At 42.2% G+C, this 24,023-nt stretch overlaps 1 protein-coding gene across 1 annotated transcript in view; it reads right to left on the reverse strand.

Moving 5' to 3' along the window:
- Positions 1-1,008: 1,008 nt before the first annotated feature.
- The window catches only part of lrrc49 (leucine rich repeat containing 49), a 28,365-nt gene continuing 5,350 nt past the window's right edge, over positions 1,009-24,023 (reverse strand). The window contains exons 4-14 of the mRNA XM_029498464.1: positions 22,583-22,726; positions 18,576-18,637; positions 16,398-16,545; positions 14,644-14,727; positions 13,138-13,313; positions 11,486-11,581; positions 5,477-5,711; positions 4,901-5,086; positions 4,193-4,302; positions 2,172-2,325; positions 1,009-1,800 (exon numbers count right to left, since the gene is read on the reverse strand). Of these exons, the coding sequence (XP_029354324.1) occupies positions 1,585-1,800; positions 2,172-2,325; positions 4,193-4,302; positions 4,901-5,086; positions 5,477-5,711; positions 11,486-11,581; positions 13,138-13,313; positions 14,644-14,727; positions 16,398-16,545; positions 18,576-18,637; positions 22,583-22,726 (1,611 nt within the window). The 3' untranslated portion in view covers positions 1,009-1,584. The remainder of the gene's footprint in view (positions 1,801-2,171; positions 2,326-4,192; positions 4,303-4,900; positions 5,087-5,476; positions 5,712-11,485; positions 11,582-13,137; positions 13,314-14,643; positions 14,728-16,397; positions 16,546-18,575; positions 18,638-22,582; positions 22,727-24,023) is intronic.

A 24,023-nucleotide genomic window follows, 5' to 3' on the forward strand; every position in this document is an offset into this window, starting at 1 on the left:
TGTCCCTCTGTCTGCAGGCTATCACTCGTCGTGGAGTTCAGGCGGTCCTTTGGGACGAGACGTCTCTCAGCACGATGACAGCCACAGACCCGTAAAACAAAGCAATGTTGTTCAAATAAACTAGCTGTAAGCTTTTTGATGGCAGATGGGTTTCTTTAAAAAAAAGAAATAAATACTTTTTTCCTGTTTGTAGGGCTCTTCATTGGAAAGCTGCTCCAAAAAGCTACATGATATGGAGTCACACTTCCAACACAGCATTTCTGTCCTCTAATTTAATAAGTGATAGTGTTTTTTTCTACTCAGCTGCAGCAAAAATCCAAGTAGGTGGGTTATAAGTATGTGAAAAATCTGGGCCAGCACACTTCCAGAAAACTAAAGTAGTACATTAGTAAATTAAATAAAATAGAATAAAAATAAAAAGAGTAAACATTCAGATTTTAAAAAGTAAAAGAATGCTTACTGTACATATGTGGCCAATTTACTGAACAAAAGAAGTCTTTCACATGTCCATCTGGTTGAACAGCAGCCCAGTGCTCTTTTCAGGTCCAACACCTTTGAGCAAGGCACTCATCTCCAGTGAAGTGGATGACATTGGACAGCAGGACCTGTCAACTTCTCCAGGTTCCCCTGCAGTGACTCCTCCAGGTTGGAGCTGCGATTTCTGCCTGACCTGCCTGATGAACTGAAGGTTAAAAGGAGAAACTGGTGCTGCCTCGTTACCTTCAGGGACATTCCAGTCTGAGCTAACATCACCTAGAGGACCCTTCACAGTATGTAGGACACCTACCCTACACACAGCCTCCACCTCATGGCGGGCTGGGGGTCTGTGAGGTGTTCACAAAGCAGCCTGTCCATCAAATGGCTGAGGGAAGGAACAAGAAGAGATAAACTGGACTGATCTGATGCCTGATTTCTCTGTTAATCTGAAGACATTTCTACGTAAAACAACCAAAGAAACAACAGAAACAACTGGAGTGTTAATACAGAATAGTTTAATACTAAGTACAATACAGAAAATCAGTGGTAAACAAAAGAACGTCCTTTCCCTTGTTTGTGCCCTTCTTTTTATGTCAGGCAGGAAAATGTGAGAGGCCAATCCATGAAACTAAATTCAAGCCACAGAAAAATCATTCTGGTCTCGAGAAAAGAGACGCGGGTCATTTTCAGCTGATGGCGGTAATGGAGAAGAGGGATCATTCAGAAGGCTTTTAAAGTGCAGGGAGGCTCCGCAGGGACCGTGATGCACTATGGGTCTAAAAGTCCCTTTAACTTTCTTCAAGTATGTTGCAGCTCCACACACTGAAGACGCAGACAGTGCCACTTCAGAGAAGATCTACATTCAATCAAATATCCCTTTGTCATAACAGTCTACATCCATCTTAAGGAAGCGTTCCCATGAACTGAGGAAACACACCTTTCATTCCAAAATGTTTCAATAACTGATAAAGTCACTAAGTGATGATGTGTTACAGATGGCATTTGATACTGGAGGCAGCCAGGAAAACAATATCCATATGTGCTTGTGTGTGTGTGTGTGTGTGTGTGTGTGTGTGTGTGGTTAGAGAGCGACCCTTTTGGTGCTTGTCACTTGGTCTTGGAGAGCTTTGCAAGGCTGGCTTGGCGGAAGGCCGCTTGGTCCCTCATGTCCAACACACAGTCTCTCACCATCTCTGCAAACATGGAGGGCCAGAGCTTGTGAAGAGCCTCGCCCTTCAGATTGGTGTCTGATGCTCTTTGGACCAGCTCCTGGAGGTACTGCTCTACCATGGTGGCATGCTCTGAAGACTCCACTGTGCCCTCCTGGGAGGAAAAGGCAGGTCAGTGACATTAAGGTGAAGAGCAGTGGGTGGGAGGAGAATCAGTCATCAATCATTGGTGACCGTGTGCATGCTTTTTATGCCGACAGCTTTATGAAGCTTCAGAAATGTGACAATGAGTTCAGCCTAACCCTAACCCTAACCCTAACCATAACCCTTAATCCAACAGAATAACTCTGGACAATCATGTCAACATGGAGGAGACTCTCAAAGGAAGGTTTCCAACATCTCGTTGAATAAACATCACCAAGAACTGAGGCGGTATTCAGATCAAAGGGAGGCCAAGTGATAATTAATGTGAATAACATCACTGGGCTGCTGTGAGAAAACTGAAGTAAAAGAAACAGGACTGACCTCAGGGCTGTCTGCACTGCAGTCTCTGCTCGGGTAATTGAACAGCGCTCTGCTCAGGCCTTCACCCAGGAGCTTCCCGTTGTCTCGTAGCTCCTCCGGACTCAGCCCGGCTCGCCGGCCACGCCCCTCCAACAGGAATCGCAGCTGACGCTTCCTTCAAGGGGAAGAGAGATGAGAGAGTCAGACCGAATGAAGAGACAATCAGACATCTGGGAAGAAAACTGCGACAGGAAGTGAGTGGCATGAAATAAAAACTTTCTCAAAATCCATCAGAACTGAAGGCAGATAAAGTACAGATGATCAACCAGTTCTTTACCTTTGAATGAAGTTCCATAAAGAAAAAATAATAAAATAATAAAGTTGGTGTTTTAATTTCACTCTTATAAGTAACAGGGTGTGCACACATAAATGTAGAGGAGTACACAACTTTCCCAGTGATGTAAAATGCACCAAATGTTTCCGTCTTTCAGGATTAAATCTCGTGTGTTATACTGCACCGACATGTTCCACAGGCCAGTGCCAGGATGCTGCTGAAGTCTCTGAAGAGGAAGCTGGAGGCAATCATTCCATATCGGACAAGACAGTTTGCAAAGTGTGTGTGAGTGTCACACATTACGCTGACTAACAAGGTGCAACACGCTTAAGGAAGGTCCTTGAGATACTTTGCTTGGTTGGTACTTAGACAAAAAAAGGTGTTTTGTGTATCCATGAAACAGTTTTGATTTGTGAATTATAACTGGGTGTAAACGTCCCCTGAGAGAACAGTTGTAATTATCAGATCGTAACATGGTCAAACACACTTACTGATGTAAAAAAAAGGTGGTGACCTTGCAAGGTCAATCTTGCAACCAAAGCTTGTTTTTATGACGACAACAGTGAACAGAAGTATTGTGTTCTTTAGCTGAGGCAGGAAACGCAGGGTGATGAGGGAGAATATCACATAAAAAAAAACTAATAAGATGTCAAAACTATCAGCATGTAACATAATGAATGGATATAGTTGACTTCAGGGCAAACAAGTCTGCATTCAGCTAACTGTAATTGAAATTTAAACACTCATATGAAAGTAATCTTCAGCCTTCGGCTGTGGTGTATTATCTATTCATGACAAGGTCTGTATGAATCAGAATGGGAAGCAGCCAAGAGCTAGCTGTCCTGAAGTTTGGTTATGTGATTTTTGTGTAATGCAACATGCTTTCTCTTTCTTCAGCCCGTCACTGAAATACAACACTGGCACCTGACACGATCACACAATTACAATTAATTTAGTATTTAGTGAACAATATGTGATATTGTTCTCTTAACCAGTCAGATGATTGAGCTCATAATGATTGCTTAACTCCCTGCCAGTGCTGTTCTATAATTGTGATATTGGATGTTATCTGTGTTGTAACAAAACGACAGCCAGATATTTCAATGTTTTTGGCTGATATTCTCTGAGGGGTGCAAATTGGTTTAGAGTAGAGCGTGGGTGATAGAAATGATACGACACACATTTGTTGGCTGATTATGTAACTTTTTCAGTGAGTATTTTGCGATAAATTTACGAGGAGTAGTGAAGTCTGTGCTTTAGATTTTGTCTCTTTGCCTTTGTCTAAAGACACATATTCCAATGCGGACCGATTTAGAACTTTTTGCTTTGTAAGGATGTTTTATATTGACCCAGAGTGACAGACCTGAGGAGCTTTTGGCTGGAGAGAATGAGGAATGTTTGTGTGCAGGTGCCAAGAACCCACCCTTACTCTGAGACACATAGGCTAATTCTCCTGGCTCCTCTGTGCCAGGCTCCATCTCTCACACTCACACATACACACAATTTAGACACACAAAACGTTACACACAGGCATGCACATACACGTACAGTAGCCTACACATTCACAAGCTGTAACTCACACATATACACTTTTAAGAGTCCGCACATTCTTGACATATTTAAAGCACAGTCCAGGACACAGAACACACCTGTCATTAAAGTGTAGTTCATGTTACGTTGTAATTCAGTATCGTGATAAAGTTCTCACCTGGACTCCTCCAGCAGCAGCAGGAGTCGGCAACGTGGAGTTTCAGTGGCTGCTATATGACCCAGAGTTCCAAACACACGTTCTGCAGCGATCACATCATTCATAGTCACCTGATGTAGATACACACAGCCAAAGACATCTGATTGATATCAGAGTGCAACTGAAAACACAAAACTTAACTTCTGAGTTGGTCAAAAATTGGAGCTTCAGAAAATATGTCAGAAAAGATTTTTTTATCAAAGTAGATATAAATTAATCATCATTATTTGTTGTGACAAAAACATTTCATTTAGAAACATTCAATAGCACTGTCATAGCTAACCATCCACACGTTAGACTACCCTGCAGGAAGTTACTGCTCAGAGCCTTGAAAGCATCCCATAATTCTATGAGGACACAGTCAACATAAATGTGGTCTTGTCTGGTAGAAATATACATCTGTGAACAGAACCAGGTCAGTTGTTTGCAGTCTTTATACAGTGAGCTGCATGAAGCAGCTGATAAAGGCATCAGTCTTCTCAATAACTCCAAACAAATGTGCAGATGTGCACATTTTCCTATTTCTTTACCATTCAAAACATACTTATTTACCATGTTTTGGTTCTAAAGTGGTACATAAAAAAATCCACAGAACAACTCATTAAGCTGCTACAAAAACAACAGGCCATGCCACTGGAGTAATGCATTAAAAATTCATCAGCCTCTCACCTCCTGGCCATTGATCCTCTGCAGGTTGAAGTGGTGAAGGCGGTAGATGACGAAGGAGCGCCACATAGTCAGACGGAGCACCGGGTTGCCCTCTGGATGGATAGTCAGCTGATCCAGACGCCTCACCTGAGCCAGGGCTGCCAACTGCGGCAGACGGCTGATGTTGGTTTCCAAGAAGATGAGGTGCTGAAAGCACGGGAAAGTATCAAGTCAGTTTCAGGGAGGTAGAGGGTTTGTATATTTGTTATTTTCCTGACCAGCAAAACAGTTTTTTCTCTGTTCAGAGACGCTCCTTGCTCACATAGATACATCTGTCACGACGAGCCCTGCTTCTCTGTCTGCATCAATGCATGTCACACTCACTGAAAGGTATTTCCGGAAAGTGCAATTGGGTTAAAGTGATGTTCTACTCCTGCCATTGTGAAATATAGGAAATAGTTTAGTATATAAAGGCTTTTTGTCTGCAAACAAGGACTATTTCACTGTGATCCACAAACCAACACCTGCAAATCCTGCAAAAGCAGGTTATGTCACAACCCTGCCAAGACTTATATGACATGTGGCCGGTGCTCTCACCGATAGATTGGGAAACTTGACCCGTATTCGCGGCAGTGTTGGTACAATAGCGTCAAAGTTGATGTAGCGGAAGGTTATTACAGTGACAGCACCAGCAGTCTGAACTCCCCAACCCCTCTCCAGGGCCTCCAGGGCTCCAAGTCCAAATAAACGCAGGGTGTCTCCATCCAGCTCTGCCAGGTGACTGTCAGACAGGGACAAGCTCTGAACACTGCCGCTGCCTGAATCCAGAAGCCTGCAAAGCAAACACACAGACACACACACAAAGTCTTGTTATGCTAAATGCATATCAAATAAAAGAACTTGTTTGGAAAATGCAGTCATTGTGCAGAGAAAAAGAGGACAACATCACTACAGATCATTCAACACATTGGTCGGCGTCCCATTCATGTTGTGTAATTGCTTTCTATTCTCTGACACGACGGTTGAAGTGCACTTTCTCGATAAAAGAGTCGTGAGAGTTGAGAATCTGGGCAAGTCTCAAGGAGACATAATCTCCTCTCGCTGCCCATGTGCTCAGCCATCTGGGTCTGCTGACACTCAGGGGACTTTTCAGCATAGCAGGGCATCAGATGGCTAGTGGCTGCTGTCTACTTAACACTGATCATTTTGGGTCAAGCCTGCCAACAAACTAATCACCCCTATTCATATTTCACACCCACCCAATCTAGTTGCAACAGAAAGCCATAGTAGTTTTAAGCCTAATCCTTTGATTGCAAAACTCTACTCCAAAATTCTTGTTGAAACCAATTTTTATCAAGTGTGCAGCGTTTGAGTCATAAAAGAGAGATCAGTCAGTTGGGGACGGAAAGAAAAAATGAAAATGGCATGAAAAAGGTAGGTAGACATATTGAAGACTGTAACTCAAGCTTTGTGCCTTTGTTGGAGGTACAGGAAGGCTGACTCCCCAGAGGAGACTCCTCTCTGTCCAGTGGAGAAGGCTCACATTCCTCTTCAAAGTGAGAAACAAAAAGGAGATTGAACATTTGGAGAATTACACATAATTCACAATAATTCACTGGGACTATAAATAGACTAAAATGAGCATGCTACAGTAAATAATGTCCAGGTAGATAAGAAACATTTAGAGGAGAAATAGAGCGTGCTTCTTATTGATATTAGACAATATAAGTCTTCATATTGCTTTTGCTTTCCGCTCTCATGAGGTAAAGGCGTCAGAAACATTCTCACAACTGAAAACGAGACAAAAGTGGAATTTCCACCAACCGTGTGCTGAAGCAGATGCAGGAATGTGATATGTTGCTGACCTCAGGTTCTCCGTGGGTGACTTTTGGCCTCCAGTTACTTTAACCAATTCATTCTTGTGTAAAAGACAGGTGAATGGTGAAAGGAGCCTCAGGACATGGCAACATGCAGCACCAGGTTAGACTGTGGCTGTTAAACCTGTAGGAAGACTTGAGTGTGTGTGGTCTTTGGCCTGCAAGTGTCTATACAAGTAGAGATTATAGTGTGCATGTGTTTTTTGTAATAGGTGGAAGTCAATATCTTATCAGAGACTGTGTGTGACTCCGAGTTCTGTTCAGTTGGCAGAGCACTGCATAAGAAAGCGTATCTTAATTAAATGTCGAGGGATGGTCACTGGAGACTGTGGGGGATCCCAAAGGAATATTAAAAGAACTAGATACACTGAGACATAGTGAGGAGTTGTTTTTCCCCCAATGGCCCAACACTGAACTAGGACTTAAAAAAATCCCCGAAAGTATAGAAAGAGACTGTGACTACAAACCACTCATCTGTACAACGGCTGAAGAGACCCTATGAACCAGGCCGTTGAGGAAACTGGGGCTTTGCAACATTTCTCAAACTGACAAATGTCAAAGAGGCCTCGGGACAGTGAATTGTTGCAGTGACCGCAGCAAAAACACAGGTATAAGTATCAACCTCTGAGAAAATGTGTGTGCTCCACCAGATAATAAAATGTGGATTTGAATGGAAACAGCACTAACTGGAAAAACGTTTAGTATTTAAAGTATTAAAGGCAAATGTGGTTAAGAAATGCTGCGTCTTAAAGTCTGTGTCCTGTTCCACTCACTCACGGACACAAACATAAGTCTTGGCTTGCAGCAGACGGGGCGGCACCGGACACTGAAAGGCAAATGTAACGTCCAGCTATGCCACACCTCCTCTCTGTGAGATTGCCAGAGGCAATAAGTCAGAAAGTGTTGGGGAGCAGTGCAGGAGATGGAGCGTAGCATGTAGATAAGTCACATGAAGAATGGGAGCAACTTCTGTTCGCCTGGAAAAGTGCCATCAACACACTCTGCACTGTGTCCCATATTGTTCCGTCATAATCACAGCTGAAAGGCTGCCAGGTGGTCATGAATCCCCCTCTGACATGAACACAGCAACAAACGCTGAGGGAAAAGTGAACAAGGCGGAGAAGACAGAGTGAGGGATTCTGTCACAATTACGTGGATCCTGCTCCGGCCTATTAGTCTCAGAATCTAATTCAATTAGAGCTATCTCACTTAATCCGACAGGAGTTTAAAAAAAGGAAACCTGTCGTCACTCAACATCTTAATAAGCCTTAAGAGACAACTTGCTCCATCTCCGATAGCATAAATTCAGCATGGTAGTGACACATGGAAGCGTCAGCCTGAGCCGTCATTACAAACCAACAGTTAAAGATTTCATGCTGAGAAAAAGTGAAAACAATCACTCCAGCCAGTGCAGTGAAAAAGTGATGTCACAGCGATGACGCTATTGAGAATGATAATGATAACTCCAGTTATAACAACTTTTGCACCACAACAGGCTAAAGTTAAACTGTTACACTGAAGTAGGATAAAAGACAGAAAAGATTTAAATTGGATATTAAGACAAATAGCTGCAAAACTGCCTGTTCATAAAACTCTTCATTCAATGAATGAATGTACAAAGGCCATCACCAACCAGGACCACTAGAGGTGGCATGAGTTTTCCTTCGTACAGTTCCATGACATGTTACACTGTGCATTTATTGTGTCTTAGTGTGAAAAGTTATCTTAACTTCTGCTCTGTTGAAGCCAACAAAACCCTTTAGGGCATGAGTTCACTGACTTGGGTGGGTACATCACAGAGAGTCTGTTGAACTTCACGCACTCTGAAGATAAACTGATTTGCTTATGCACAGAAGCAGATTCAGCAGGCAGTGCAGCTCAGCCTTTGTGTATAAAGATGTCAGCTTAGCTTAGCTATTCTATAAAATCCGTTGTGACACAAGCTTTTGCTTAAGCCACACTGATCCATTACCGATTTGGGTTTGAATAATTTAAAAAATAAATGGTTTCATGCAGTACACATCCTTTTTTCTTTCCATGTTCCTGAACACTGGTCAGAGTCCCTTGAGGACAAAGTTGTCCACTTATTGAGATAAAGTTATTTCTTGCTCTCACTAAGTGATTGAACTAAACAGTCTTGATAGCTAGAAAGTATTTCATAATTTTAACGACTTTATTTTCACACTTTCCATTAGTAAATATGAAAAGGAGAGCTTTTGTTTGGATTATCATAAAAAACGATGCCATGAAAACCATTTACTGTTAGCACATATGGACATGCAATCATACACACAGGTACAAGATGTGCACAACCCCACCAAACACAACTTCAAAGCTGAAACGCATGTGCGCGTGCGTGCGTGCGTGCGTGTGAGAGAAACAGAGGGGGGTGGGGGGGGGTTGTGATTTGCAGTACAATATAATTTAAGTGTATGCACGCACACAGAGCACATTCCAACATCCTTACCAACACACAAACACGATTTTAGTGACATACATATATTTCAGTGGCCTTCTGTGCCTCATAATAGAGCAGCATACCCTTATTTGCTCCATAAGAGAAATGTAGCTTCATCTGGTGGAAAATAGTAAAAAAAATTACCTTTGGAAGCTGATCCTTGAAATGAAAGCTTAATATAACAGATTGTGTAATTCTTTGCGCTAATGGAAATAACTTTGGTTTAATGGGTTTTAATTAAGATGCATTTATCTTAGATGTCATATTTTTTCTAAATTCTCCCAAAAAAGTTGTGTCAGTGGAAAATAGGGGAAAACTGAACACAGCTAAAATGATTTTTAAATATGAAAGAAAAAGAACAAGGGCAAAAATGCGTGAGGATGAAAAACTGTTAAAAGCAAAACTCCCATTACATCTTTTTACAGATTCCAATCCCAATGGGAAGTTAGATATGAAAAAGATAAAATCAACTCAAATTTTATTCTCTAAATTTACTGTACAGCAGGTCTAGACAAAACTCTTAAATTACCCACCAATTCCCCAAATTATATGTAAGAAGAAGAATATTGAAAATTTGAGAACAATCCCACTCAGTGTTATGGCCTTTCTAAATGTGTTATGAGTGCTGTACCTTCGACAGTAAAGAACACACAGACATGTACATGCACCAGCACCAATGGGCTGCTCTGTTCCCCTGGCTCCCGTTGAGCAGATCCAGATGTGTGAATGGGGCAGGTTAAGACCCCGACCTGCCCGACAAACCAAGAATCTGTTCAGATTCCTGCAATAGTAGGATTATGGATGACCTGTAAAACACCATGCTGTGCTTTCTTCGAGATGCAAAGGAATAAACCTCCTGTTGTTAGTATTTCCTGGGAATTTACACCCCCACTCACTCGATATTCAATGTCCTGCAATAGAGAGTTGAAAATGTTGAGACAGGGCTTCAACAACACAGGCAGGTTCATCCATCATCTGTCCCTTCATGTTCCACACAGGGGAGGATGGACAGTCTAATTTTTTCCAGCATGTAATTCTTCAGCAGCTCTCTGGGAGAATTGTGGGTACCCTGTGTTGATAATATGCGTCCCCCCCCAATAAAGAAACACATTTTACCCTTCGACCTTTCAGTCACAGATCTTGTTTGTCTTTCAAGTTGCTAGCAGCGCCATTTTTTTTACTCTGCTGCACAATGCAAGCTAAAGCATGACAACTCCCTGCTCAGAAGTTCGTGGTATTCTGAATTGCGTGACATTTCTTCATCACCATCACCTGTTGAGCCACATGAGTGAAGTTATAATAGACCCTGTAAAGGGAGGCCATTGCCATAGAGGGATTATGCTTCAGGGCCATGCTTCATATCCTGCTGCAGGAAGGAAAAGCCATCTTTGAAACGTGTAATAATAGTTCTTGACGCAGTCCCCACTTTCATCTCAGCCCTCCCACCTCATAACTCATCCAGGCCTGGATCACATTTTCTGTAGCTGAGTCCCACGCAAATCATTAGATTTAGACACAGACTGTTGATTTATAATACTCCAATCAATGACTGGAAAGAGCTTTATCCTCTTTGTACATGTCACACCAAGGCCATCCTGCCCATTGATACACAAACAAAAGGGTCGGCAGCTGCTAGAAATATTACCAAATCCAGAAAACTGCGCCCCAACCCCCATACAAAGGACAAGAGGGCAGGTAGGGAGGAACGACCAACAGGTTGGAGCATGCACATTGTGAACTCACTAAGTGAGAAAGGCAGTGACGTACAAAAATGACAATAGTAAACAGCAACAATCATCTGGGGACGACAGCACAGAGCATTTCAGTAAGTGTGAAAATGAGAAGCTCGAATCTCACGGACGGTAGTGAATTACTCGTGGGGAGATGAAAGAGAACATACATACTGCAGAAGACTGCATTAGATAGGTGGAACTGAAACCAATTTTTTCTTCGGGAAGGTGTCAGAATGATAGAGGACCTGGTGGAAAACCTCATGCTCCAATGATAATCGAATATATTCTTGCAAATTACAGCATGTCCAGTTGCAGTATGGCACAATTTTGGAACCATCTGCCATGACGCACAAACACTTTCTTTTTATTGGTCTGTGTGATATCAATCTATTGATACAAGAGGTATTTTGTGACATCTGCTATTTTCTGCGTCTTTATCGGTTAATTCAGATAACTTCAATAATTTATCAGCTGGGCTGAAACTTGTGTACGATGTGTGGAAATCAGTGGGTGAACACGTATCTAATTATTGTCTTACTTGGGATCTCGTGGGCTGTTTGGACGGCTGTTGGTGCGGAGTCTGCTCTCAGTTCCCCCTGATGGTCGCTCGGGTCCTGAACCTGGGCTTACCCGCCTGGTAAAGAGAAATAAAAGCCTGTTTTCAGAACTCTCAGAAGAAGAAACAAAAAAAGCAAGGCGGTAACAACCTAAATGACACATAATAATATACTTTATACCCTCTCTGCTTTCCAATTACAAAAAGATAATTATGCATTTTATAAGCTCCCTGCTCTTTAATTACAATCAGAGGATTACAAATAACTGCATCACACATTACGCAAAATTTTATGACTATATCACCAGACATGCTTGTGTTACTCTTCCACATGATTCTGTCTCTCTCTCTCCAGTTCTGACTTGTTCCCACAGTGGCTTTAGTTCGACTTTATTTTGGACTTATGTTCATGTCCCATTTTTTTTTTAAATTGTTCATATTTATGCATCTGTTGGATGTTTCCCTCATTGTCTTTATCCAGCCTGCCCCTCCTCCCCAGCCCTGATGGGTTCCACCTGTGTTCAAATGCCCTTCGCTCCCTTGTGTATTAAAGACTTTCCTAACGTCCTTGTCAGTTCATCTGTTCATCTTATCAGTGTGGAAGACTGTTTCAGTTGGAGTCCTTAGGTTTCTGCTCAGATTGTCTCATGTTTGTGTTGGTTACTCCTTTGAGGTTCTTGAGTTTTGCATTTGTTTGCATCCTTGCATTTGTTGGTGCCCCAGATTGGCTTTTGTTTCACCTGCATAGTGAGACTCTGGCAAAAAAGATTTTTGAACGTCAAAACTCTACTTTTGGGGTATTTGATTTTTGATTTATTAGAGATCCTGCGTGTCTCTCTGGGGCCTGGAAGGAAAAAACTGTCAAAGAGGCTGCTGTAAGCTCCACACGAGGCAGTTTCAAAGCGACCCTGGTTTAAAGATTCACCTTCAGTCTACTAGTTTCAGCCTCATACCTCCCAGTCAGCTACAATAAGGCCTGTGAGCCCAAACTGCACCACTGACAGTCAGTTTCCCGTCTGTATCTCAGTCAGCTAGCCTTCAGCCTGCTAGCCACAGCTCAGCATGCAAGCCAGGGGTCCAGGATGCTGGTCTCCCCTCTTCAGCAGATAGACAGCAGATCAAAACATTCCGCTGAAACCTTCATTCTTGATGCAACTGGCCAATAGAAAATACTAAATAATATAATCTGTGATAAATCTTAAATAACCATTTCTAGAGCCATGTTATTATCATGGCTAAAAAAGACAGTATCCTGGCAGAGCTGGCTAAACTCTACAAATGCCCAGATGTGTTGTATTTTTCTATAATTGACCCAAGATTTATACATGGTGCGGGTTTAAATCACACTAACCAAGGATACACTAATGGACCCGTAATTTACTTTTGATCAGGTTCTCGCACTATATCAGAATCAAAGATAACCAGGGTATTTAAAAGATGAAAGTATAATGTGTTAATAATGTCTGTTACACATGCTAACAGACCTTTTCACAGTTCATCTGACTTTATTTCATTATTTCACATCAACATTGTTTTTGTGTTCTTTCATACAGGTATGATTACAGACTCTCCATCTCTCCATACTCATATTTGAGTGTAATTCGTTAGCTAACTCAACATTCACTGCTGTGTACCTCGGCTCATCTGGAGAAGGCTCCTGTGTGAGGCCATTGGATTGGGCGGGACTGTGAGCAGGACTGTTCTCCGGACTGACTTCTTCTTTTGAGCCATTTGTTGGCGGCAGCTCCAGACAGGCCCTGACACCCTCCCACTGCTGCGCTGCATTACGGATTGCCAGACGCCGCTTCTCCTTGATGAAGACAACACAGACACACAACCAGAGGACAGAGACAGTTTCAAGTGATGATTCTCCCAAGCAGGACACAGTGGGCTTATACTAAGCTGATGGAAACTGTCCATTTTGACTTAGTAACTTGTTTGCTTGTGCCTCAGATAGAATTTTGGGAGGGTATGAAACTACTCACTAATTGTGTCCATAGCAGATATAACACCAGTCTGATTTCATTGTACTTTACTCTTTTGATGAAAACATTGGCAACCACCCTGAGAGAAAAGATATTTCTGTTCCTCTGCAGTCTTTCAACTGTTCTTTTCTAGCCAAGCTGTAGTTTCGTGATGCTCAGTTATGGAATGTGCCACTCCCCGATGCAGGGGTGAGTCAGTATCAAGTCATAGTGAATCCGTTGCCCTCATGAACCCTCGGCTGCGACATTCAATATAACATTTTCTCAACGCCAGAGATTAGCAGGAGTTAGGTTACCGAGACACAATGCACAGAAACCATCTCTCAGCAAACAGCACTGCAGCACAGACACAGCAGAAGCACATCAATATGTAGTTTCACTCACACACACACACACACATTCCTGCAAAAGAGCTGCCTGTGTATGTCTTAGACCATTCAAAGAAATGAGGCATAATTTACGGACCCGTGTACAGATATTGTACCTCTGTGGACAGTATACCCCTTCACCATGTTGCCAAAGGGCTTTTGCATTATGTAGAACTGACGTGAATAAATTTGAAGGGTTGAAAGTTCACTTCAGCACTAAAAATGTGTTTTTAATCTCCCAATAAAACACAGTCCAACAGTTGCAAATCAGGAGAAGTAAAAAGTTGATATGACCTAAATGATTTAGAGCTTTCTAATAAAAAGAAAAAAAAAAAAAGGGAGAACAAAGACTCAGTTTATTGCTAAAAGTACTACAGAGAGACTGAAGAGGCTGCTTATTGTAAACCTATAGAATTTACATTTATTGAATTTAGGCATGATTATATTCCATTATAATTATGCGTGCTTTGGATTTGAATTATACTGTACTGTATTTTTGATTCAGCTGGTAAAAACACAGTTAATCACATCTTATCACTAATACGTGGTACTTTTAAAATGTAAAAAGCTTTGATGTCATCAAAGCCCAGCCAAGCACTTTGAACCTTTGCAGCCTGTTATCTTCCTCCTCGCCAAATCAACACAGATTTAGTGGAAAAAAGCTACTTCAGAGGACACGTGTTACTGTATTATCTGAGCTGTAGGCCATCATTTTGCCTCTGCTCTATATTTGAACTCTAAATCCAGGCAGACAAAGCCATGCGAACAAGGCTGATCAGCGTTGTACCTTATGAATGGTCTGCTTGTGACTCTCCCTCTTCTTCTCCTCCTCTTTTCGAGCTTGTACACCAGCCATGCGCCGATCCTCGTCCTGAAAAAGATAGCTAGTGCAATCAGAGTGCCTCTCCATTCATGAGTGCTGAATTATTCAAGAGAGAGGGGAACCACAAAAGACGCCATCAGAGAGACTATTCTCTACACCAGAACTGAACCACTGTGGAGGCTAAGAGAAATTCACACAACAGCCGGACGCATCACAGGATTATCTGTCTGATTTTCAGTCTGAGATCAACTGAGCACAGCTGCTGGGGAAAGCCAAAACTCCCAGAATGCAATGCTGCCAACACAATCTGAGGGTGCCAGCTAAAAGCTATGGGACATTCAGCCGTCTGTGAGAAACTAGCAGAGACAATGCTTCAGTCTGATCAATAGAGGTAAAATGCTAACCTCGCTAAAGTAAAGACACTGATGTCAGGTTTGGAGGGAGATTGAGAAGCTGTAGGAGGAGTTCCTGATGGATAAATGTCCAGCATATAGGCTATTCTGTGAAATACATCTATATTAAAATTGATATAAAGATAGATTTCCCTTTAACGAATAAAGCTGTTTGCTATTATTATTAATGTAAGGCAATCTATAGTCATGCCAGTCGACTCTGTGTATATTGGTTTTATTGCACCTACTAAGTTTTTTTAAATAATCCAAAAACCTCTGGCACACATAGTATATCCCCACAGAAACAACTATCTCATAGCCAAACCTTTAGAAGTCAGAATTAGACTTCATCACACTTAATCTGATGACACTTCACCTCACTGAAGAGTGCACTGGGAGGGAAATTTTTCCAAATCAGTTGGAGGGGAAAATTGAGATCTTCGGTGGCAACTATTATGTTTTCCCTGCAGCAATACCGTGACACAGTTTGAAGCTTCAGTGCAGACATTTATGTTGTCCAATTCAAACTTCATATATCCCAAAAGTAAACTTTCTGGAAATAAAGCAACAGCCCTGTTTTCAGGACTGACAGCTACAGACAGTAGTCTGTTGAGGGGGATTTAATGGATCACTGGATCATGAAACTTGCTCAACCGGTTGAGGGCCATATGTACCTTAAAAATTCAAGTAAAAACTTGAAAATTGTTGAAATCCAGTTATGATGGGAGCTTTTTTTTCACCATATCAGCAGCATGTTCTGAGGGCAAGGTGTGTGGTAGATTCAGATTCCTTTAAAGTACAAGCTCAGACCTGGGTGCTCCCTGCTTGACAGCCTCTGAAAGCATGCGGATCTTTCAGTTCAGCACTTTGCTGACAGTGTGTAAATACAATGACTTTATGTCATTGTTTTGTTAGATCACACATATATTAGATGTAAATGTTTGGCTTACAGTCACAGTTATGCTACTAATGGATTCTCCCTTAATATGAAACAGAGATGATGCTGCACCAATGTAAGAACAAAGACTTAAGAGAATGCCATCATCAAGATGTCGAGGAGGCTGGAGATGCCTCAATGACAGTGAATGGGAGACCTATGAAGTAGTAAGGCTTGATCTGTGAAATCTGAACAACAGCCCTCAAGATTCAACATGTAGAGGGCCTTGAGGAACATATGATCAGACAGTGATTTATAGGTTTGGACCACCACAAATATACTTGTTGGATAAAAAATAGTCCAGCCATGAACCAGCTATAATTAGCTCCAGTTGGCTAGTGGCCAGTTTCCCACTTGTGAACACACACAGTGAACAACTTAAGTCTTACTGTGATGCGCTTCATGTCCAGCTGTCTCAGATGAAGCACACAGCGCAGGACGGCCTGCTTGTACCATGTCTCCAGGGCTACAGGATTCCCATCCAGGGTGAGTTCAGAAAGGGAGCGCGACTCTCCGAGGCAGGCTAGCTGATCAAAACTAGAATCGAAGCAAAGAGAGAGACGGAAAGACAGTCAGAAATTGTGACCTAAATATGTATTTGGAAGCGAGTTATTCACAGGGCAAGTTGAACAAGACAAATTCCCCCATTTACGTTTGCTTTCTTGAACCTTTAATCTGGTTTTACAGAATATTGACAGAATGGAGCCAAGCTAAAACAAGACATGAAAAACTGGTAATTTCACTGGCAGCCTGACATTACTCATGGGGCAGTGGAGAGAGGAAAATCCGCTACACTGTTGATATTACCCATTGGCAAAAGGAGACATGAAAAGGCCCAGTCAAGCCATGTTGGGGAGTACAGATTCTATCATTGCTAATTTGTGATAATAACCCTGATGACTCACTGCCTGGAACTACCGACAGACCTACCACACTGCACTGTCACTGTCTCGAGGCAGAGGTTCCTCTGGATGCATAAGAGGGCTGGATAATAACCTTTGATGAACTATTAAAGCCAGCACAACCGTTAGGGAACACGACTGGAGCTCTAACAAATACAAAGCAACATTTTACAATTCAAATATGAACTCCTGTAGTCTGGAAAGCCTGAACAATTATTTTTCTTCATGTCTGGAATGTGGCAAAGAAAAACTGCAGTAGTAATGAGTAACAGCTCATTTAATTTGATATTAATTCCCATGTATGTAAACTTTTGTGTCAATACATGGACCTATATTGCCATATGTGAAGTACATCCAAAAGGATGAGGGATGTCTGAGGGATGTTTTGTTGGTTTTTCTTTTTAAACACTGTCACCTGTGAAATCCCACTGGTGCTGAACTGAACTCATATTTTGCATTATTGTTGCATTCCTCACCATTGCCACCAACACCCTCAGGGGAATTGTTAATATGATAAAACTGATCAATAACAGTCTTTTTACACCTGTCTCTGGATGCTATAAGAGGTGCAGTAGGAAGTGCACATTAACACATTTTGTGCAGAGTGGGGTGTGGCTGAAAACTGGGTAGCTTCCAACTTTATCTATAGTAGCATTACAATCACAGCACGTTTTCTTACTGACTTTTTATCCTTAGTTTGGTGATCAACTTAAGGCAGTTTAAGTCAAGAACACAAAAGTATGGTGCGCATGATTATAATTTCAAAGATTTGTGATTCTTTACTCCAACATCCTCTACTGAGAACACAGACTGCACCAAGTAGACGAGTGTGATCTGTCCCTCCACCTAGCAACAGAGCACAACTACTCTCCTATCAGGATTGCAGTTTGAAAAGATGCACGACCCAGCTCTCAAGATGGCCATTATGACCATTTATTCAAGACAGTCTCTTTGATTAAAACGCCTTCAGCAAAGGATGTAAATAACTTTCATTTACACATTAAGATATTTTGTTAAATACATGTTGTACATAGAATATATTGTCCATTTGTAAATCCTAGAGAGTAGAAGAATACAAACTGATTATTTGTTACTTATTTCTTTATCACGATTTTCTCTGCAACAGTGTCAGCAGACTCCCATCGTACAGTAAGAATGGTTTGAAACGTCATGTCAGATCTATCACAGCACGGTGGCTATGGTCTGGGAGGGTGATGAACACTGTCCCACCCTGAATCCTCATACAGGCCTCTCCTCCATGCAAAGCTGATTTTACAGAGTCAGAAGGAGAAGCAAAGAAAATGGCCTACAGGACTACTAAAGGACTGTGTAAGACAGGTTAATGCTCTCATTTAATGCCGCTCATGTTCAATCAGCCACCTTCTCTGCTGTCTGTATAACTTTAAAGAGTTGTCACACCCATTTTTAGGTAGCAGCATGCTAACTACTCACAATACACATCTCATCCAGGTTTATGTTTTCTAGGTAACAGAAACTGTTCTCTGTGACAAACCTGAGTGTGGCTGTGCATGTATTTATGTGCCCTGTCTGCAGCTTTTTGGCCAGGCCCTGCCAAGAACCAAGAGAAGGGACGTGGCACTGTCCAGCTACTAACCCAGTCCCTGCACTGCGGGCAGGAAGGAGTTAAGCGGTGCTAGCTCTTACCTAGTGATGTTGTTGCAGCTGAGAAAGAGGCGCTGCAAGCAGGGCAGGCGGTCCACCTCAGTCTAGAAGGAGAATGAGAAAAAGGGAGAGGGGAGAGAGAGAGATGGAGGAATGTGAAAAGGAGAAGGTGGCCTGGAAGAGGGCACTGCATCGTCACTGTCAGAGCCCTGTATCCCTCTCCATTCCCTCAGTCACCTTGCAGCTCTCGGCTTCAGTACACAGCATCCCCATCCACCCTGCGCATGCACACACATACACACACACACACACACACACACATCCAGCACGCTGCCTTTTCTGCACATGGAGAGGAGGGGCAGGAGAGAGAGAGAGTGTGAGAGAGAAGGCATGAGGAATAAAGGGGGAGGGGAGGGTGAGCAGAGTGTGTGCTGCGCTAATGCAGAGATCCCCTGCTGCAGGAGGCTGACTCAAAACGCTCACCGGAACACATATATATCCAGATTCACACGCATCGAGCAGCTCCCTGCCTACTGCACCTTGTAACGCTAGACCAATAACTTGGATGAAATGAAAACTGACTGGAATGGGGTTTGTTTCTTTGTTGGGAAGGCACAGCATCAAAAAAAAAAAAAAAAAAAAAATCAATGCAGAATTCAGTGAGGGGGGTGGAGAGCAGCAGCTGGCCAACTGGCAAGCTGAAGAGGACAAACATGGATGTAGGCAATGTCACAAACCCAACGACTAATCAGATGACAGCGTCAGAGGGATATCATGTTCAATGGTGTCAAGGTCTGTGAGGATGGACAGTGTTCACATGCTGGAAGAAAAGTGGACACGCCCAGCAGCAGCCTGAATGAGCTGCGTCAGCAGACGCCCATATTGCAGCCACCGGCTCACAGCTTTGTTCAGCACTGCTGCCAGTCTCCATCCAAATGAGATATTAGCCTAGCATTTAGGTTATGTTAGCTCATCGGGCTGAAGAGCTCCACAAAAACATATAAATACAGTGCACAGTTAACTTCTTCATTCATCTATAACAGGCAACATGCTGACTGTGGTACTGCGACGCCAGGAGAAGTTCTAATGAGAGCCTTCGTCTGTTTTATGTGGCTGCTGAGTTACACCAACACTTGATCTGTGCATTAAATGTAATGGAATAAAGTTACTTGTTAAAAAAATATGGTTCCATCTAAAATCTTCCTTCAAACATGAGTAAACAGTGAGTTCCAAGAAATATTTCAGCCTCAGTGTTAAGACTCATTTGACTCTTTTTTTTCTTTCTGTTTTTTCTGCATTCTGAATTTGCACCCACATGCCGTTATTCCTTTTATTGCCTATGTAACGCTGTTTAGTGTATGTCTGCAATATACGGCTATGTTCTTCTAGGCAATACTGGCACTCCAATGCACTCCTAGAGTTTCTGTCTCTGCCATCTCCTGTATGGATGCTGGTGAAGCAGCAGCCACTGCACGCTGTCTGAGACTAAATATAGCAACCCTGTCTCAGACAGAATGATGTCACCACTGAGCTGGTGCGCTGCATAACAATCGCCTACCAAAGTGGTGTATTTTTGAGAAGGACCTGATTGATCAAATCCAATCAGTAAACAGGTTCTGATTGGGTACAACTTTGTCGCTACGTTTGAGTGTGTGTGTGCTTGTTTGTCTGCATGAGTGTATTTGTGTCTGCCTGTGTCATCACCTTTTAATCTCAGCTCCACCCTCTTCTTCCTGACAGGTTGCGTGTCTATTTTTCACACTCATACTGAACTATGAAAGAGGCATTACTCCACAAACACAGAACAACCTCTCATCACCACTGTCTGAGTTGCATGCAAAAACACACACCGCAAAATAGGATAAAAGCTGCTCAAATAAGAACACAGGTACATGTTGACTGGGGCAAGGGTTACAAAGACTTTAAGCTGTTTTAAGGCTGGTCTTTGAATCGCACAGATTTGTGATGTGAGCTTAGTCGGCACACATCTGGCCTCTGCTTTTTGGGCTGGAATTGCAGATGCTGTGAGGTGCACATCACTGTGTTGGTCTTGTACTTCACAGAGATCAGCTGTCAACCAAAAATGTTTTCCCAGTAATGTCATTTTCTTGTCTTAGTTTTTTGGTTATGGAAGTGAAAATTCCTCCTTCTGAGGACAGCATGTCCATGTCTTCGATCCTTTAAGGTCATACTTTGGCAACGCCGGCATTACTCACTATTGAAGTTAGTCTGCTCCAGATAATTAGATTATTTCCAACATAACTTTGAGGCAACGTGTTCATTCATCCACATCCTCTCCAGATCCTCTCAGACACAGTACGCAAAAAAGAGAAAAGCACTGAAACATGTACAGACACACAGTACTGAGCTTATATATACACACATACACACACACACACTGCTAAGCCATATGGCCTATCTCCACCTGAATGATGCTTTTATACTACAATCACTGTTTGACCAGACAACTTTGCTCCTCCAACTGTTCTGCTGAGACAGACGCCACCTGTCTCAAGATTTCTCAACAAAAAGACCCACTTGAGATGAAGGGTAAAAATGTAAATAGGTTATATCACCACCAGCTGCTGTAGAGCTTACTGATATTCTTATCAATAAGCGCTACAAAACAAAACAAAAAACCCCCACACGGCCAAATGTGAGATAGGTTAATACATTATATGATGAAATAAAATGTGATGATTGTGTGATGTATTACATTCATACAGTAAACAAATGCAACAAGTGTTCTGATGTGTTGAAAACTGTACTTTTGTGTATTAGATCACCAAAATACAACCACGTCTAAAACTTGTTTTTGAGTAATTATTTATCCTTCCAAATCGCTTTCACTTTACAGACTGGGAAAAACCTGGATACCTGCAGGGCGGTTATTTACTTTGTGCTTCACACAAGCACTTGGCAGCAAATACCACTAATGACAGAGACTGGAGAATCTGCTGAGAGGGAGCATTTTTCTTTTCATGGAGAAAATAAAACCTTACATCCAATAATTAGGACTGGAAGTAGTTCCTGATCAGAATTTACAGGCAGAGGACAGGATGAGTGATGGGAAGAGGTCTGAACCAACACAATGTTGGATTCAGTTCGTATTTTCTACCCCAAAAAGCAGGAAAGGGCTTCGGGGATTTGCATACAAATGAAGGGGCCTGTTTTGGCATGCACTGTTCTGTTTATCAGATTAAAACTATAGAAACCAAGGGGAGTGAATTTCCGTGTTTAGAATATCCAGTTTCTTTTTATCTGCGCCAGAGAGTCGGTGGGTGGTTGTGGGTAATGAGCTACGTCTCCCTAGGTAACGCCAATGAGCTACATTTCACCACAACCTTTCTTACAAAGATACTATTGATGTAATTTCTGTGTTTATTATTTTGTGACAGCAAAAACTGCAACATGTGATCCCATAACAGAGGAAACAGTAACCAGCCAGAGGACCTGGTCCAAAGGACTGGCATGAGGATGAAAGATGAACCACGCCACCAACACATTAATCTTGCCAGGAACGTTTTCTGTTGGAGCAGTTGTCAGAGTGTGTGTGTGCGACCATTTCATCAAAATGCAAAGAAATACAAGGAATGTATCACTGGCAGTTTCAGGATTTTCACAGGCAGAGATAATATACCTAAGATGAGCCCTGTCTCCGCTCAAACCACAGGGCAGCTGTAGTGTTGACAATCTGGGACCAAGTTTGAATTACCATAACAGCTCAGGCTAAATCATGTGTAGGACACATCTATGTATTTTAAGGTACACAAATCAGACACAGCACAGCTGCCTCATTGTACATCAGACCAGAGCTGTATCCTGCAATGGCAGCAGCCAAGTCTCCATCTTCTGTGTCCTTCACATATCTTATTCCCTACTTACTGAGGAATCTTGTGACATGTTAATAATATTTCTAACTCGTGCTTGCTCTTTAAAGAAGATCCACATATGCCTTGTCTGATTAATAATAGCAATGTGTTCACAGTACAGTTTTTCTTTGTATGACTGTGTGGTAGCTGTCGGTATTCGGGAAAGAGGCCCCTCACCACAAAAGAGATGCAGTTGTGCCTGAGATTGAGTTCAGTCAAACAGTCCAGTTTCTGTAGATTTTCTACTCTGGAGATGTTGTTTCCTGCCAGGTTCAAAACTCGCAACTCGCTCAGGTGAGACACATTTTCTATCCTGCAGATCTGAATGAAAGCACAAAGAGAGAAGGGGACAGTTTAGCAACAATTCACATAATCACATTCGACATACAGGCAGGACTGGGACAGTATAACACATTTGCATTTTTTACAGTCAGTGCTCAAGCTCACATGAAGCCATGTATGTGAAGGACATTGGATGAGATTTATTCTGAATGGTTTTATCAGCGCAGAGCTTAATGTTGCAGGGTGAAAGAAATACAAGAGTTCTCCTTTTTCTTTGCAGCACCTCTCTTCTATCCACGCCCAGCGCCACGTATTTTAAGTCCTTTGTCTGTTGTTGGATGTCTTCCCCAGGCTTCATAAACATACTCTCTATCATCTCCAACAGTGACTTCGATGAAAAAAAAAAAAAAAAACAAACAAACAAAAAAAAAAAACGCAGGGCTGGATGCTGCGTTCACAAAAACTCGGAAACCAAAATTTCTAAATTACAACTTGGAAGTTTCAGACTTCCGATATCATAGTGTTCATGCAACAGGTCACCTGCTGCTGGAACCAAGTTCTCTCAGACCCACCCCCACCCTACTTCTGACAGGCAGAGATGGACAGAGTGCACAATTTCACTACTACTATTTAAGTAAAAGTATAAAAATACCTCAGGAAAAACTGGAAAGAAAGTAGCTTTATTGTCATTATACAACACACTGATGCGATTCTGCTACAGACATGTTTATAGCTCAAAAATGCCTTCAGTTAAAGAGGCCCTACAAGAATCGGTCTGTGGAGGGGTCCTGGAGGGTTCTTCCTAATTATCACCCCCTCCGACAAATTGTTTGGCCACCAGCCTTCGCCTTCTTGGTTACTGTTGCTATGCCAGGCTGTTTTCTGTTTTCTCAAGTTCGGTAGGAAAATGTCCAGTCAGCATCAGTCCGGTGTCCAGAAAGGAAAAGAAAAGGGAATAAGAAAATGAAGGGTTAGGAACTTTTCTAAACAAATATTTTTAAAAAGGTGGTGATGGTCAAGCTGGGACAAGAAACGCAGAGCAAGGTAAGAAAGAGCACAGTTAGCTTGTAAAGTAAGCTAACTGTCCAGCTCTAATGCTAACGTCCATTAGCGCAGCTTGTATTAAAGCCCGACAAAAAACGTTATCTTTGATATAAACAGAGTTTGGTAGCTCCATCAGAATTGAAGAGACAGAAAGGAGAGAGCTCCAGCTGAGTCAGGTAACAGAGAGAGGGACACGGGAGGGCAGAGGAATTTATTTAAGCTGTTGGTGTTATTTCTGCACAAAGATATTAACCACAAATTTAGAAGTACTCCACCGCTTCAGAAACAACAA

Source organism: Echeneis naucrates, chromosome 3 (genome assembly GCF_900963305.1).
Source record: "Echeneis naucrates chromosome 3, fEcheNa1.1, whole genome shotgun sequence".
NCBI classification, from domain to species: Eukaryota; Metazoa; Chordata; class Actinopteri; order Carangiformes; family Echeneidae; genus Echeneis; species Echeneis naucrates.